General features: G+C 39.1%; 1 protein-coding gene across 3 annotated transcripts; it reads left to right on the top strand.

Annotated features, from left to right (window-relative positions):
- Window positions 1-8,853: 8,853 nt before the first annotated feature.
- On the top strand, window positions 8,854-14,014 carry LOC131899164 (uncharacterized). 3 transcript variants are annotated; one of them, XM_059250559.1, is made up of 3 exons: window positions 8,854-8,948; window positions 9,396-9,506; window positions 13,229-14,014. In XM_059250559.1, the coding sequence occupies exons 2-3, from the start codon at window positions 9,478-9,480 to the stop codon at window positions 13,899-13,901; spliced, it is 702 nt and encodes a 233-aa protein (XP_059106542.1). In that variant the 5' UTR covers window positions 8,854-8,948; window positions 9,396-9,477; the 3' UTR covers window positions 13,902-14,014. The 3 variants fall into 3 exon arrangements, with proteins under 3 accessions (XP_059106542.1, XP_059106543.1, XP_059106541.1); XM_059250558.1 differs by lacking the exon at window positions 8,854-8,948 and adding an exon at window positions 8,966-9,055; XM_059250560.1 differs by lacking the exon at window positions 9,396-9,506 and having other exon boundaries at window positions 8,883-8,948.
- Window positions 14,015-14,824: the final 810 nt, after the last annotated feature.

Raw genomic sequence — 14,824 nt, 5'->3', positions numbered from 1 at the left:
AAGTGGGCTGCACTTTTACCAATAACCTCTCTTGTGCCCTTTGCAGAGACTTTCACGCTGCCAGATTGTGCCTAGATTGCAATCTTCTTTTTTTTTTTTTTTGGAGAAAAGTTTCTTTTTTTTTTAAATTTTTATTTTGCAATACAATTCAGTTCTACATATCAGCCACAGATTCCCTTGTTCTCCCCCTCTTCCCCCCCTCACTTTCCCCCCAGCCCACCCCCCATTCCAATCTCCTCCAGGGCAAAGCCTTCCCCACAGACTGAGATCAACCTGGTGGACTCAGTCCAGGTAGGTCCAGTCCCCTCCTCCCAGGCCGAGCCAAGGAACCCTGCATAGGCCCCAGGTTTCAAACAGCCGACTCATGCAATGAGCACAGGACCCGGTGCCACTGCCTGGATGCCTCCCAAACAGATCACTGGACATTAATATCCCTCAATATCAATGGACTTAATTCACCTATAAAAAGACATACGCTTACAGAATGGATACAAAAGCAGGACCCATCTTTCTGCTGCATACAAGAAACACATCTCAAATTCAAAGATAGACACTACCTAAAAATAAAAGGCTGGGAAAAGACTTTCCAATCAAACGGTCTTAAGAAACAAGCGGGTCTAGCCATCCTGATATCCAGCAAAATAGACTTCAAACTAAAATCAATCAAAAGAGATCAAGAAGGGCATTACATACTCATCACAGGAAAGATCCACCAAGATGAAGTCTCAATTCTGAACATTTATGCCCCAAACACAAGGGCACCCACATATGTAAAAGAAACATTATTAAAGCTTAAATCACATATAAAACCCCACACATTAATAGTGGGAGACCTCAACACTCCACTTTCACCACTGGACAGATCCCCCAAATCGAAACTTAACAGAGAAATAAAGGACTTAACTGATGTCATGACTCAAATGGACTTAATCGACATCTACAGAACATTCCATCCTAACAAAAAAGAATATACCTTCTTCTCAGCACCCCATGGAACCTTCTCTAAAATCGACCACATACTTGGTCACAAAACAAAACTAAACAGATATAAAACAATTGGAATAACCTCCTGTGTTCTATCAGACCACCATGGTCTAAAGTTGGATTTCAACAACAACAAAAACTACAGAAAACCTACAATCTCATGGAAACTGAACAATACCCAACTGAATCTCAATGGGTTAAGGAAGAAATAAAGAAAGAAATGAAAGACTTCCTAGAGATCAACGAAAATGAAGACACCACATATCCAAACCTATGGGACACTATGAAAGCAGTACTAAGAGGGAAATTCATAGCACTAAACGCCCACATCAATACGCTGGAGAAATCTCACACTAGTGACTTAACAGCACACCTGAAAGTTCTAGAATAGGAAGAAGCAAAGTCTCCCAGGAAAAATAGATGCCAGGAAATTATCAAAGTGAGAGCTGAAATCAATAAAATAGAAACAAAGAGAACAATACAAAAAATTAATGAAACAAAGAGTTGGTTCTTTGAGAAAATCAACAAGATAGACAAGCCCTTATCCAAACTAACCAAAAGACAGAGAGAGAGCATCCAAATCAACAAAATCAGAAATGAAAAGGGGGACATAACAACAGACATTGAGGAAATCCAGAGAATCATCAGGTCATACTTCAAAAACCTCTATTCCACAAAACTGGAAAACCTAAAAGAAATGGATAATTTTCTGGATAGGTACCACATACCTAAATTAAATCAAGACCAGATAAACTATTTAAATAGTCCAATAACCCCTAACGAAATAGAAACAGTCATTAAAAGTCTCCCAACCAAAAAAAGCCCAGGACCAGATGGTTTCAGTGCAGAATTCTACCAGATCTTCAAAGAAGAGTTAATACCAATACTCTCTAAATTGTTCCATACAATAGAAACAGAAGGAACATTACCAAACTCCTTCTATGAGGCTACAATTACCCTGATTCCCAAACCAAACAAAGATTGCAATCTTCTTAATACCCATTTAATCCTGGAATTTGTACCTCCATTAAGGCTCCACATTCAACAAAGGATTCTTATGCTCCTCACAGTCTTAAGCCTCTGATGCTATACATGTCCACTTCATGCTTTCAAAACCAGTACATTCTAGGAGGATAATATATATTTTTAAGTTTGTTTGCCAGCACAAGGTATAGCGATGCCCCCCTCTTGAACATAGCACATGTGTGATTATTCTCAGAAAACACTTCTCAGGAGATTTTCCTTCAGAGATGCTGATCTCTTTCAATTACAGATGATTACTTAGCCCTAGCCAAATAGAAACTGAATGCTAACTCAAAAATTGTTCAAATTGTCCTGTTAGAATCTTTCCTTCCTGGCTAAACTTCAAAGGCCAGGCCTCCATTATCTGTGTGGCTCTTACCAAGCTAATCTTCCAAGATCCCATAAAACAGCCCACTGAACTCTTAGCATTGAACACCTTTTCAGCACCAAATTCAAAGGTCACCATAGTCTTCCCAAATAGAAACAGTGTGGTCTACCTCAGCAACACAGTGTTCTGGTACCATTTTCTGTGTTTGTTTGGATATCAATTGCTGTAATGATATAAAACCATAAACAAAAGAAACTTTGAGATTACAGGATTTGTTTGATATTACATGTCTGGCTAACAGTCTATCACTGTTGGAAATCTGAGCAGGAACTCAAGAAGGGCAGAACCCTAGAGGCAGCAGCAGCAGAAACAGAAGCCATGGACTAAAGCTGCTACTGGATTGTGCCTCATGGCTTGCTTATCCTGCTGCATTATACACACCAGGACCACCTGCCAAGGGGTAATATTACGCACAATGTTTTGGACACTTCTATATCCATCCTTACTTAAGATAATGCCCCACAGTCTAACTTACAGTTCAGTCTTATGGAGCCATTTTCTCATTTGTTAGTCTCTCTTTCCAGGGAGAAGCCATACAACCACACATTAAGGTAGTGAAGAACACAGAGAGCGTATGTGAACCTTCTAATGGCCTCTTCCTCAAAGGGGGCACAGACTATTGTTATGGGTTTTTTTTTGGAGGAGCAGTAGTCCAGAGCTACCACCAAAGTTGTTTCATGAGACAGACAAAAGCTGTACATATTGGAAGAAGACACACTCAGACAGGTATTGGCTGACATGGCCATTGACAGGCAGAGTTGAAGATATGAGATTGAAAATGGGAATACAACAGCCACAGGAGAGAGAAGAGGGACATCCTAAGGCTCTCTGACAGAACATGACAGTGGAAGATCCTAAGGGAAGCTGAGAGTGAAGAAAGTAAATGACAGATTGATATAGCAGCAGAGAAGCAGTAATCACAGAGATAAATAACAAAAGCACGAACTTTATAAGAACAAAAAAAAAAAACAGCTGCCATCAAGGGGATGGGAAGGCACCCCAGAGGTTGAAGGCTACCCTAGGGCTCTGGATAAGACGTTTTATAGGCTCTCCAGGCTCTTCCCCTCAGGAAGTCACCTCCTCCATGATTGGTCCTTCCCAGGAAGGACAAAGAGGCTGTTTTCCCCCTTTGTTATCCACTAGCACTTTCTGAGTGTTACAGCCTCCTGTGGAAGGGGAACAACATCAAGGGCAAGCAACAGCCCTTATTAATGGGATCTTTCTCCTTTTCTAACCATCACAACCCTCTCATAACATCCCTGTTAGAGATAAAGTTTGAGTGTCATTGTGGGGGCGATGCTTTTCTAGGTATTTCCTACTGATAGGAGATGAAGTTTTAAGCATAGACCAGAGAAAGGAAGGCCCTCCAAGGATAGTTCTTAGTTACAATCCAGATGGATACAGTAAAATTCTCTGGTTTGCATAGATCCATGGCACCAGATAGTCATTTGATGACAGTGCCTTATTTGATTTATGTAACAGTTCTCACCTAGAAATAGTACAAGCATTAGAATAAGTATAAGTTCCATAATTACAAAAAAAACATTTTTATCTTCATTAGAAGAAGAATACAGGCTAGAAAATCATCCAAAACCCTCTATCGCAGTGGTTCACATCCGGGGAGTTGTGACCCCCTTTGGGGCTGCATATCAGATATTTATGTTATGATTCATAAAAGTAGAACAATTACAGTTATGAAGTAGCAATGGCATAATTTTATGGATGGTGGTCACCAGAATATGAAGAAGTTTATTAAAGGGTCATAGTGTTAGGAAGGTGAAAATAGGTTTAGAGGTTTAGAGCCACTGCTCCAAAGGTTTCAGAGAAATCAATGATGACTTTGAAGATTTCCTTGTGGATTTCATCTGTTGCAAGATGTGCATGAGGAAGAGAGCACAGGTTTGATTCAAGAGGTAAAAACCTCCTCATCTCCCAATTCAAGTTGAAATTTTATTCATCCTGTTGTCTGACAGCTATCAATTTCCATAGACGAACATATGCCCACATCACGATTGATGTCATGGAGAAGTTAAACATTCAAATGCTTCCCCAGATTCAATGTGTATGCTTCAAGGATCAGATTTCCTGCTGCTGCAATTCCATTCCAGTATTTTGTCTACACTAAGATGTTAAATGTAGCTCTTTGACAAAATGTCTCCTCAACTGTGGTGTTGATCCAATTGTTTGGGTTAGGACAATGAAGATCAAGCACTATACTTTGAATTCCATGAACAAAAATTGAGGTTGAATTGGCAGCCCCAAAGCAGGGAAGGTGCCTGAGTGAGTACTTTTGTGAGTCGATATGAAGAAATTTAAGGCTCTGCTCCGATTCCAGAGTGACTGGGAGAACATTTATTGTTATTTAAAAGATGTTGGTAGAGGGGACTACCAGTTCTGAAAATCTAGGACTCCAGATTCTGAAGAAACCATCACCATAAGGAAAGCCCTCAGGTGCTTGAGAGTCTAGGAGAGTGGATGTTAGTACAGGCTGAATTTATTCAGAACTTGGGTATATTTTCTCCTCTACCCTTCCCTAGTAAGTAACTAAAAACTAACAGAGGTGAGCCTTTCACCAAGTGGCCTTTTATCCACTCTTGAGATCATCAATCTCTATTCTTCTTTTACAGAAGAAAGCAATCTTTTTTTTTTAATTTTTATTTTGCAATACAATTCAGTTCTACATATCAGCCACGGATTTCCTTGTTCTCCCCCCTCCCACCCCCCTCACTTTCCCCCCAGGCTGCCCCCCATTCCCATCTCCTCCAGGGCAAAGCCTTCCCCACAGACTGAGATCAACCTGGTAGACTCAGTCCAGGTAGGTCCAGTCCCCTCCTCCCAGACCGAGCCAAGGGACCCTGCATAGGCCCCAGGTTTCAAACAGCCGACTCATGCAATGAGCACAGGACCCGGTCCCACTGCCTGGATGCCTCCCAAACAGATCAGGCCAATCAACTGTCTCACCCACTCAGAGGGCCTGATCCAGTTGGTGACCCCTCAGCCATTGGTTCATATTTCGTGTGTTTCCGTTCGTTTGGCTATTTGTCTCTGTGCTTTATCCAACCTTGGTCTCAACAATTCTCACTCATATAAACCCTTCTCATTCTCACTAATTGGACTCCCAGAGATCCACCTGGGGCCTAGTCACGGATCTCTGCATCCAGATCCCTCAGTAGTTGGATGAGGTTTCTAGCACGACAATTAGGGTATTTGGCCATCCCATCACCAGAGTAGGTCAGTTCGGACTGTCTCTCGACCATTGCCAGCAGTCTGTTGTGGAGGTATCTTTGTGGATTTCTGTGGACCTCTCTAGCACTTTGCTTCTTCCTATTCTCATGTGGTCTTCATTTACCATGGTCTCCTATTCCTTGTTCTCCCTCTCTGTTGTTGATCCATTTGGGATCTCCCACTCTCCCAAGCTCTCTTTCCCTTGACCCTCGCCCTTCACTACCCCCACTCATGTCCAGGCTGTTCATGTAGATCTCATTCCATTTCTCTGTCATTGGGTGATCCCCGTGTCTTTCTTGGGTTCCTGTTTTCCAGGTAGCCTCCCTGGTGATGTGAGTAGCAGTCCAGTCATCCTTGTTCCACATCTAGTATCCTGCTATGAGTGAGTACATACCATGTTTGTCTTTCTGAGTCTGGGATTCCTCACTCAGGATGATTTTTTCTAGATCCATCCATTTGTCTGCAAACCTCATGATGTCATTGTTTTTCTCTGCTGAGTAATATTCCATTGTGTATATGTACCACATTTTGTTTATCCATTAGAAGAAAGCAATCTTAAGAATAGCATCACGAAGGTGCTAAAGGCTTTTCAAGAAGAAATTGAAAAATGAAATTGAGGAAAAGACAAACAAAAAAGTGGAAGAAGTCAATAAGGACATTGAGAAAAACACAAACAAAAACTTTGCAAGAAATCTATAAAGAAATAGAGGAAAGGACAAATAAAATTGTAAGAAAGCAATAAATCCCTTAAAGAAAACCATGAAAAAGCAATTAAACAGGTGAGGGAAACAGTTTAAGACCAGAAAATTGAAATAGAAACAATGAAGAAGACACAAACAGAGGGAAAGCTGGAAATAGAAAATTTGAGTAAACGAACAGGAAACACAGATGCAAGCATAACTAACAGAATACAAGAGATGGAAGAGAGGATTTCTGGTGTAGAGGATACAATAGAGGAAATAGATTCATCAGTCAAAGATAATACCAAATACAAAATGCCTAAGAAATCTGGGATACCATGAAAAGACCAAACCTAAGAATAATAAGGATAGAGGAAGGAGAAGAATACCAACTCAAAGGCACAGAATAAATATTCAACAAAATCGTAGAAGAAACATTCCCAACTTAAAGAAGGAAATACCTATGAAAATACAAGAAGCCTATAGAACAGCAAACAGAATATACACCCCCCCCCAAAAAAAAGTCCCCTGGCCACATAATAATTAAACTACTAAACCTACAGAGTAAAGAAAGTATAATGAGAACAACAAAAGAAAAAGGCAAAGTGAATTATAAAGTATAACCCATCAGAATAACTCCTAGATTCTCAATGGAGACTTTGCAAGCCAGAAGGACCTGGACAGATGTAATACAGACACTAAGAGACCATGGATGCCAGCCTAAACTGATATACCCAGCAAAACTTTCAATCACCATAGAAGGAGTGAACAAGACATTCCAAGAAAAAACCAGATTCAAACCATACCTATCTACAAATCCAGCGCTACAGAAAGCAAAAGAAGGAAAATTCCAACCTAAGGAAGTCAGATGCATCCACGAAAAAACAGGCAATAGATAACACCACAGCAGTAAACCCAATAGAATAGAAGTACACACACACACACACACACACACACACACACACACACTACCACCAAAAGATAACAGGAACTAACAATCATTGGTCATTAATATCCCTTAATATCAATGGTCTTAATTAACCCATAAAAAAGACACAGGCTGACAGAATGGATATGAAAGCAGGACTCATCTTTCTGCTGCATACAAGAAACACACCTCAATTTCAAAGTTAGACACTAAGTCAGAATAAAAGGGTGGGAAAAGTCCTTCCAATCAAATGGTCTCTTTTTCTTTCATTTTTCTTTATTAAGAAATTTTCTACTCACTCCACATGTTATCCACAGACACCTCCTCCTTCCTCCTCCCACCCTCAGCCCTCTTTCCCAAGCCACCCCGCATCCCCCAAATCGAGGTCTCCCATGGGGAGTCAGCAGAGCTCAGCACTCTGAGCCTAGGAAGGTCCAGCCCTTTCCCACTGCACCAAGGCTGTGCAAGGTGTCACACCACAGGCACCGGGTTCCAGAAGCCTACCCATTGACCAGAGACAGATCCCGAAACCCCTGCCTGGGTCCCCCCCAAAAAACAGTTCGAGCCAATCAACTGTCTTCCATATCCAGAGGGCCTAGTCCAGTCCCATGGGTGCTCCACAGCCACCAGTCTACAGTTCATGGCCTTCCAATAGTGTGGTCAGTCATCTCTGCACGTCCTCCCATCATGATCTTGACGTCCCTCACCTGCAGGATCTCTCCTCTCTCTCATCAATTGGATTCCCGGAGCTCACCCTGGTGCCTGGTCTTGGATCTCAATACAGGGGTAATTTCTAAAGTGTTGTCATTAAATATAATGTTGGATCATGATTTTAGAGTATTCTGTTTTTAAAAATATTTTGTAAGAACTGTGATGGAATGGGGGTTGAATACAGTAATAAACCTGCTTACTATTTCATGAGAATTATTTTCACTCATTTAACTCAATTAATAAATTTCATGATATTCATTAAAAAAAGATTGTAGGAGTCAGAGGTTGTGGACAACTCTTAGAAAACAGTATCCTGGAGACACCACAGGACTGATATCACATAAGAACTCAGAGAGATTTTGAAAGCACACACATGACCCATACTCATTCAAACCAGACTATATGCCAGTGTGTAACAGTGTAGTAGACACAAAGAATCACCACTAACCAAGAAGCTATTTGCAATTGATACCTGTTGGGAAAAAGAAAATCAGTTTTGTATAATGGCATATAACTGTACATACTCACTGCATTCCAGTGTAGGCCTCATGACCAAAACTTATGCTATGTGTTGATTTTGCATTTTTTGTATGTCTAGTAGCTTATTTATTTATTTATTTATTTATTTATTTATTTTGGAGAGAAGGAGGGAGGGAGAGAGAGGGAGAGAGACAGAGAAAGCACAAATGCACAGAAGGTTAGGTGGGTAGAGATGAGGGAAACAGAAGGAATAAAAAAAGTTTTGAAGGGGAAAATCATGATCAAATTATGATGTATATGGAATCTTTTTAAATTAAAAAAATCAATAAGTTAATTATTCCTTTAATACTTTTCATATGACAGGAACATTAATTCCTGTGATCCTTTAAGACTACATGGCCTAACACTGGCTCATTGCTCACAATGTGCCATTATTCTCTGGTTGCCAAGGAAACATGAGAACTTTCAGAGTCATTTTTGTTACAGTTGGCAGACACTAACATTTGGACTTCATACAAGACACAAAGAGGCAAGTATTTTATGTCTTCCACATGGTTTTTATTAATCACTTTCAATATCAAGGACCAAAGAAAGCCACTGACATAAGATTAGGCTGTTTCTTGAAATCTTTTCAATGTGAGTATATCTTCATGATACCTTAAGCACTGGGAAGTCCACTGCTAGTCTTTGAGGCCTATGGGGCCTGCACTGACTGTTATACCTGTGATTTCCTGAAATTGAGTATGTGAATTAGACTCTTTGTGTTGTTTTCCTAGCTATAAAATTGGGATACTGATAGTGTGGATCTCATTGGAGGAACAAGAATATCCGATGAGCCAATACCTCTAAAGTGTATATATGAGGCTCCAACAAAACAAAACATGAGAAAGGAATGGAAAGACTTGTTTACGCATGGGGTTGGGGAGACATTGTTCTGAGCTAAAATACCTGTCTAATACAACCTCTTTTACCTAAGGTTTTCCACCTCTTGTGTGACTCCCTGTCTGGTCAACATTTCTTGTTATTTGGAAGATGTTTATGATCCTGGCTTCTTTGAAATGGATCTCCTGACCCATGATACACAAAGGTAAAAGCTTAAAATAAGGTACAAGGAGGCTTTCAAATTGTATCTTTCTGAGCATCATACATCTACTTCATAGGATTCAGACATGGGCAGAACCAGATCCTGCCAGGCTATCTCATTTGTCTAGGACAAAGACATTCTCCACCCTGTTTCTAGTTGTGCTTCAAAATTCACTGCTTCTGTAGTCTCTGCCTCCTCAGATTTGTCTTGGCAAGGAAGAGGGTGTGGGCAGAGTGTTACTCAAGCCACAATCAACTCCAAACCCATCTTGCTGATGAAACTTCCCAAGTAGTACAGCTACCTCCTTCTCCCAGTTAGGAAGCACATTCCACAGAGACTATGGAGTGGTGGGTAGCTGGTAAATTTTCCTGGCAAGGAAATTCAGTTTGCTGGCCCCACAAACCTTCTGTATGGTCAATGGCAATGCCATTTTCTACATGGCTTAACTTTCTATCTTTCTGCTCAAGAACTCAGTGGCATCCCTCATGGCATATTCATGAACATTAACATTATATCTAAAGATATGAAATAGAAATTATCTAAGTGAATTTGATCATGCAGTAAATATGGAGTTGTAATTTGGTACAAAAGAAGATATTTGTTCAATAAGGTAGTCAGGACACATCAAATGTTTCGACCAAAAGAACCAAATTTTGTAAGTGGAACTTGAGTAAGTTATGAGAAATTATTCATCTGTCCTTATGATTTCCATGTAGATTTCAATTTTGTGGCACAGAAAAAAGAATTCAGGTTTTCATACATGTTCATCAATCATACATGCACAAGCACAAGCATGAACACATATGCAAAATACATACATGCACACACACATATATACACACACATACCACATATATATACACATAAAACTGATGTATGGAATTTTGACATCATGTCACTGGGTGTACCATGTGAAACATTTGTCATTTTTCTTGGTTCTTTCAGTAGACAATATTGGTGACTTCAGTTTATTTGCAATAATCACTACCAAAATTTAGAAATGAAATTACTGTAGGCATTCTTCTGCTTATTTCACTCATATAAGATACTTATACTTAGGCATTGCAAACACAGCTGAAATAAGCATCATCTTAAATATGATACTGAAAACTTTTTACTATTAATTCCAAGCATTAAAATTCTTAGGTAACAGAAGGGGACTGGAGAGATGGCTCAGAGCATGGACTGTTTTTCCAGAGGACGCAGATTCAATTCCCAGCACCCACATGGCAGCTCACAACTCTCTGTAACTCCAGTTCCAGGGAATCTGACACCCTCACACAGACATACATGCAGGCAAGACACCAATACAAAGAAAATAAAAATAAATAAAGTTAAAAAAAAGAACCATAGCCACATGTTTGTAAAGGAAAATTTCAATATTACTACAAAAATATTATTTTCATACACAGTTGTCATACACTGAAAGTTTTTCACTCTTTCTTAATTAAGTTCAGATTAAAAGATCACCAAAGTTTGGAAGAACTTTTTCATGGGCTCTCATGATATTATAAATATTGGCTCCTCTAAAGTCTCCAAGTCTTGAGGAAAATCTTTTATAAAGCCCAAGCTGTTTCCTCCTGTTTGACTGTTTAGTTAATCTATGCAAAGATAAATCTTCTGAAGATTCAAAGTCTTTAAACATACCCAGAGGAAAGAATTGTTTCCAGAAGTTTCTTCCTAGAATAAGTCTCTCTTCAGTAATGGTAAGCTTTTGTTGTTCCTCACAAATGCTTCTGATAAAGGAATTTCAAGTAATGGAACTGAAACTATTTGAAAATAAATCTATTCCTTAATGTGTAACAAAAGGCTGATTCATCTAATGTGGCTTAGGTGTTTATGCTGATTTGGGTAAGTGCAGAAAGACTCCTGTTTACTTTGGTGGTTTTATTATCAGATACCCACAAGGAACTAAAGCTTTGATCTACTTCCTTGGGAAGTTAATCTTTGATTAGGTGGAGATGTGTGCAGTGATAGCTACAGGGATACACAGCTTTAATCCCAAGGTGCTGAATACTTAATCCAGTTGAGATTCTTGGAAAGGAGATTTAAAGAAATAACTAATAATTAAACTCTTCATAGGCTTTGTTTTCTGGAATGAGTTTTGAGTAGCTCTCCTTAATTTTTTTACAGTTTAATGAGGATGTTTAGGAAAATAGATTTGGATTTACTTCGAATGTCATAAAATTTATGACTTTTGTGGTTTTCAGTAGGTACATTTGAAAGGCTCCTTTTGATGAAGTGGCAGTTTGGGTGACTTTCTATATTCAGTTTGCCTCAGAGTGAAGGCTAAATCTAAGAAATAGTGAAATAATTATTCTCAAACTGAAAATTCTCATTGAACTTGCTTTTAAAACTATAAGTTACATATAAGTTACATTTTTAAATTTATTTTTTTTGTGTGTGTGTAGACGTGTACATTGCAACAGCATGCACATGGATGTCAGAGGTCAACTTGTAGGCATGGTCCTTTTCTTCCATCATGTGAGTCCCAGGGATAAAAATCATGTTGTCAGACAGAAGGGCAGGTGACTTCATCCACTGAGCTATCTTGTCTACCCCCAACTGATATTTTTCTGTAAACACAGATTTTATATATCAAATGCCAATAAATATGAACATAGTTCATTTCATTAGAAAATGCTCTTAAAGGAAACATAATCATTTTAAAAAGATATGATTCAGTATAACTCAGAAAATATGAATTTGGTTAATGCATATCTAAGGCAATTTTATTAACAGAGTAATTCAAACAATATCTATCACCTTTCCACTTACATACTGCATTACAACAAAACTGCTTATCAAAAAAGAAAAGAGAAAACAAAATGACACTAATTTTTTTCTTTTTGTTTTCATGAGACAGGGTTGCTTTCTATAACCTTGGCTGTCCTGGACTCACTCTGTAGATCAGTCTGGCCTCGAATTCACAGAGGTCTGTCTGCCTCTGCACCTAAGTGCTGGAATTAAAGGCATATACCACCACTGCCTATCTTCCATAGATATTTTTTAAAAAATACTATTTATTTACATACTGATTGATTTTTGTATGGAGTTATGTCTGCATGTATATCTACATACCAGAAGAGGTCATCAGATCCCATAGGACTGCAGTTATAGATGGTTGTGATCCACCCTGTGAGTGCTAGGAATTGAACTCAGGTCCTCCGGAATAGCAGCCAGTGATCTTAAGCGCTGAGCCATCTATGCATCCCCACCACATCAATCTCAAAATATAAAGTATGAATAAAAAAATACAGTTTTGTTATTTGGGCTAAATCTTCATTCATTTTTGGTTTAAAGAAGTTATAAATATTACAATTAGAAGTGAAGCCTATCAGAAGTATGAATGAAAAATTTCAGAGGCTTTACTTATTTTTCATTTAATTCATAATTTTAAATGAATTGACGTATGAAACAAGAAAAAATTCTTAGTAACAAATGCACACATTTGTTAGAGTGAAATTTGAAAGATAAATTTGAAAGACAGAGTGAAATTGCTCACTAAAACCTCTTATAGATGGAACCACGGAGTTTAGGGCTTTTTACACTCTTATCTGTAGTATGTTGAACCCCAATACATAGGTAGACTATTTAAATACAACTATATGACAGCAGGGACAAGGTATGAGAGTATAGTGCTCTGTAAACCATGACTCATTTTGTATTCCCAACTTCCCCTGTGTTCCTTACTTTACTATATCCTTGTTCAATCTCTTCTTCAGATTTGCCAATGCAATGGAATGCATCTTCAAGCTGAGTGGCCTCCTTTGCGGCCTATCAGCTTTGGTGTTTGAGATAGTCATTGCAAGCAGTCAATGCTGGCGCCTGTGGGAATTCGACAACAAGGTTGTAAAATTTGTGTCCTTTGGACTCTGGGAGGCTTATTACCCTCAAGAGTTTAATGTCTCAGGGACTGTAATCAAGATGCTGGTGCATACTCCTATCAATTCCACCTGGACAATTTCACCTGAATTTCAGTATGCACAGACCATGATAGTGTGGGCCATTCTGATGAAGCTTGTAGTTCTGATTTTTGGTGCAGCTGCCATTAAGATCAGCTGCATGGAAGACCCATTCATGGAGATGGAGATATATTGCTACAAGGTCTCTGCCTTAGTTTTGAGCGTTAGCAGCCTCTTCACATTTGTTTCCGTGAGCTGGAACCACATAGCAGATCATTATGGACAAACCACTCTTGACTTTCCGCCTAACTTTCCTGTTAGAAAAGAAGCATTGATAAACAAACAGTATACTGCTATCTTCCCAACAGCGGTACTGTCAACCACTATGTCACTCTTTGGTGTGATCTTCCTTTTTTCTGAGATAAGCTCTTTGAAACTACAGAGTCAGGTGAAGGTCCAGCGTGCTTACATAGTGGCCGAACAAGAGGTCTGAAGTGAGGGCTCCTGCATTTGAAACATCTGTCAGAAGGTGCCTAGAACAAATTTGCTGTTCATACACAGAACTCCCGTAATCATCAATTAATTCTAAATAAAGCATCAACTTGATTCTCTGGGTGTGTCTAAATTACTTCCTCCTTTATCTGTCTGAAGTGTTCCTTTCCTTGAATGTTTTCACATCCTAAACTCTGAAGGCCATGATCATGTGTTCAGATATTTCCAACCAGCAGTTGCAGGCAAAAGTAATGGTGAAAGGCATGTTGAAAACAAACAGGACAAATACCAAGTGAAAGAAGGTTTGTAAGTAGCTGCACCTAAACAATGAAAAGTAACCTCAGTTCTGTTTGGAGACCCTTAGGTACTCAGGTCTAATGAGGGCAGATCTGGGCTTCTTTATTGTTGGCTCTGGGGACAGTGTGTGCCCTTTCCATGGAATAGGAAGTCGATGCTGTACAACGGGCAGTGGGCATCTACTATCTTTCTGTTTGTGAATATCACAAATGGCCAGGGGTTTCCAGTGTTCTCGGATGGAACAAGTGGTGTGGAGATCATAGGACAGCTCATCTGACATACTTCTTAAAAAATTCATTTCATTTTCTTTTACTCTTATTGATTTTTTTTTGTTTTCACATTATGCCTTCTGATCCTTATTTCCCTGTCCCCTAGCATCCGACCTTTGCCCTTGCAACCTCCCCTCCCAAAACCAAATTTAAAAGAAAAACCAAAAACCATACAAAACAAAGAAACAAAACAAAACAAAACAACAACAAACAATGAACAAACAAAACAAAACAAAAAAGAAAGAAGAAAAAGAAACTTGTGGAAACTGTAATGTGACCTGTTGAAACACACCGTTTACCCTTTAGTCTATTCATCTTGCAAGTAAGTGTTCATTGTCATGAATCATTGGTCTTGTTT

Source organism: Peromyscus eremicus, chromosome X, assembly GCF_949786415.1.
Source record: "Peromyscus eremicus chromosome X, PerEre_H2_v1, whole genome shotgun sequence".
Taxonomy (NCBI): Eukaryota; Metazoa; Chordata; class Mammalia; order Rodentia; family Cricetidae; genus Peromyscus; species Peromyscus eremicus.
The sequence above is the reverse complement of the archived record's forward strand: the minus strand, read 5'-3'. Positions and strand labels throughout refer to the sequence as shown.

Coding starts and splice junctions, on each gene's coding strand:
- LOC131899164 (XM_059250558.1), top strand. Junction 9,507..13,228: donor CTGACCCATGATACACAAAG/GTAAAAGCTTAA, acceptor TCTCTTCTTCAG/ATTTGCCAATGCAATGGAAT.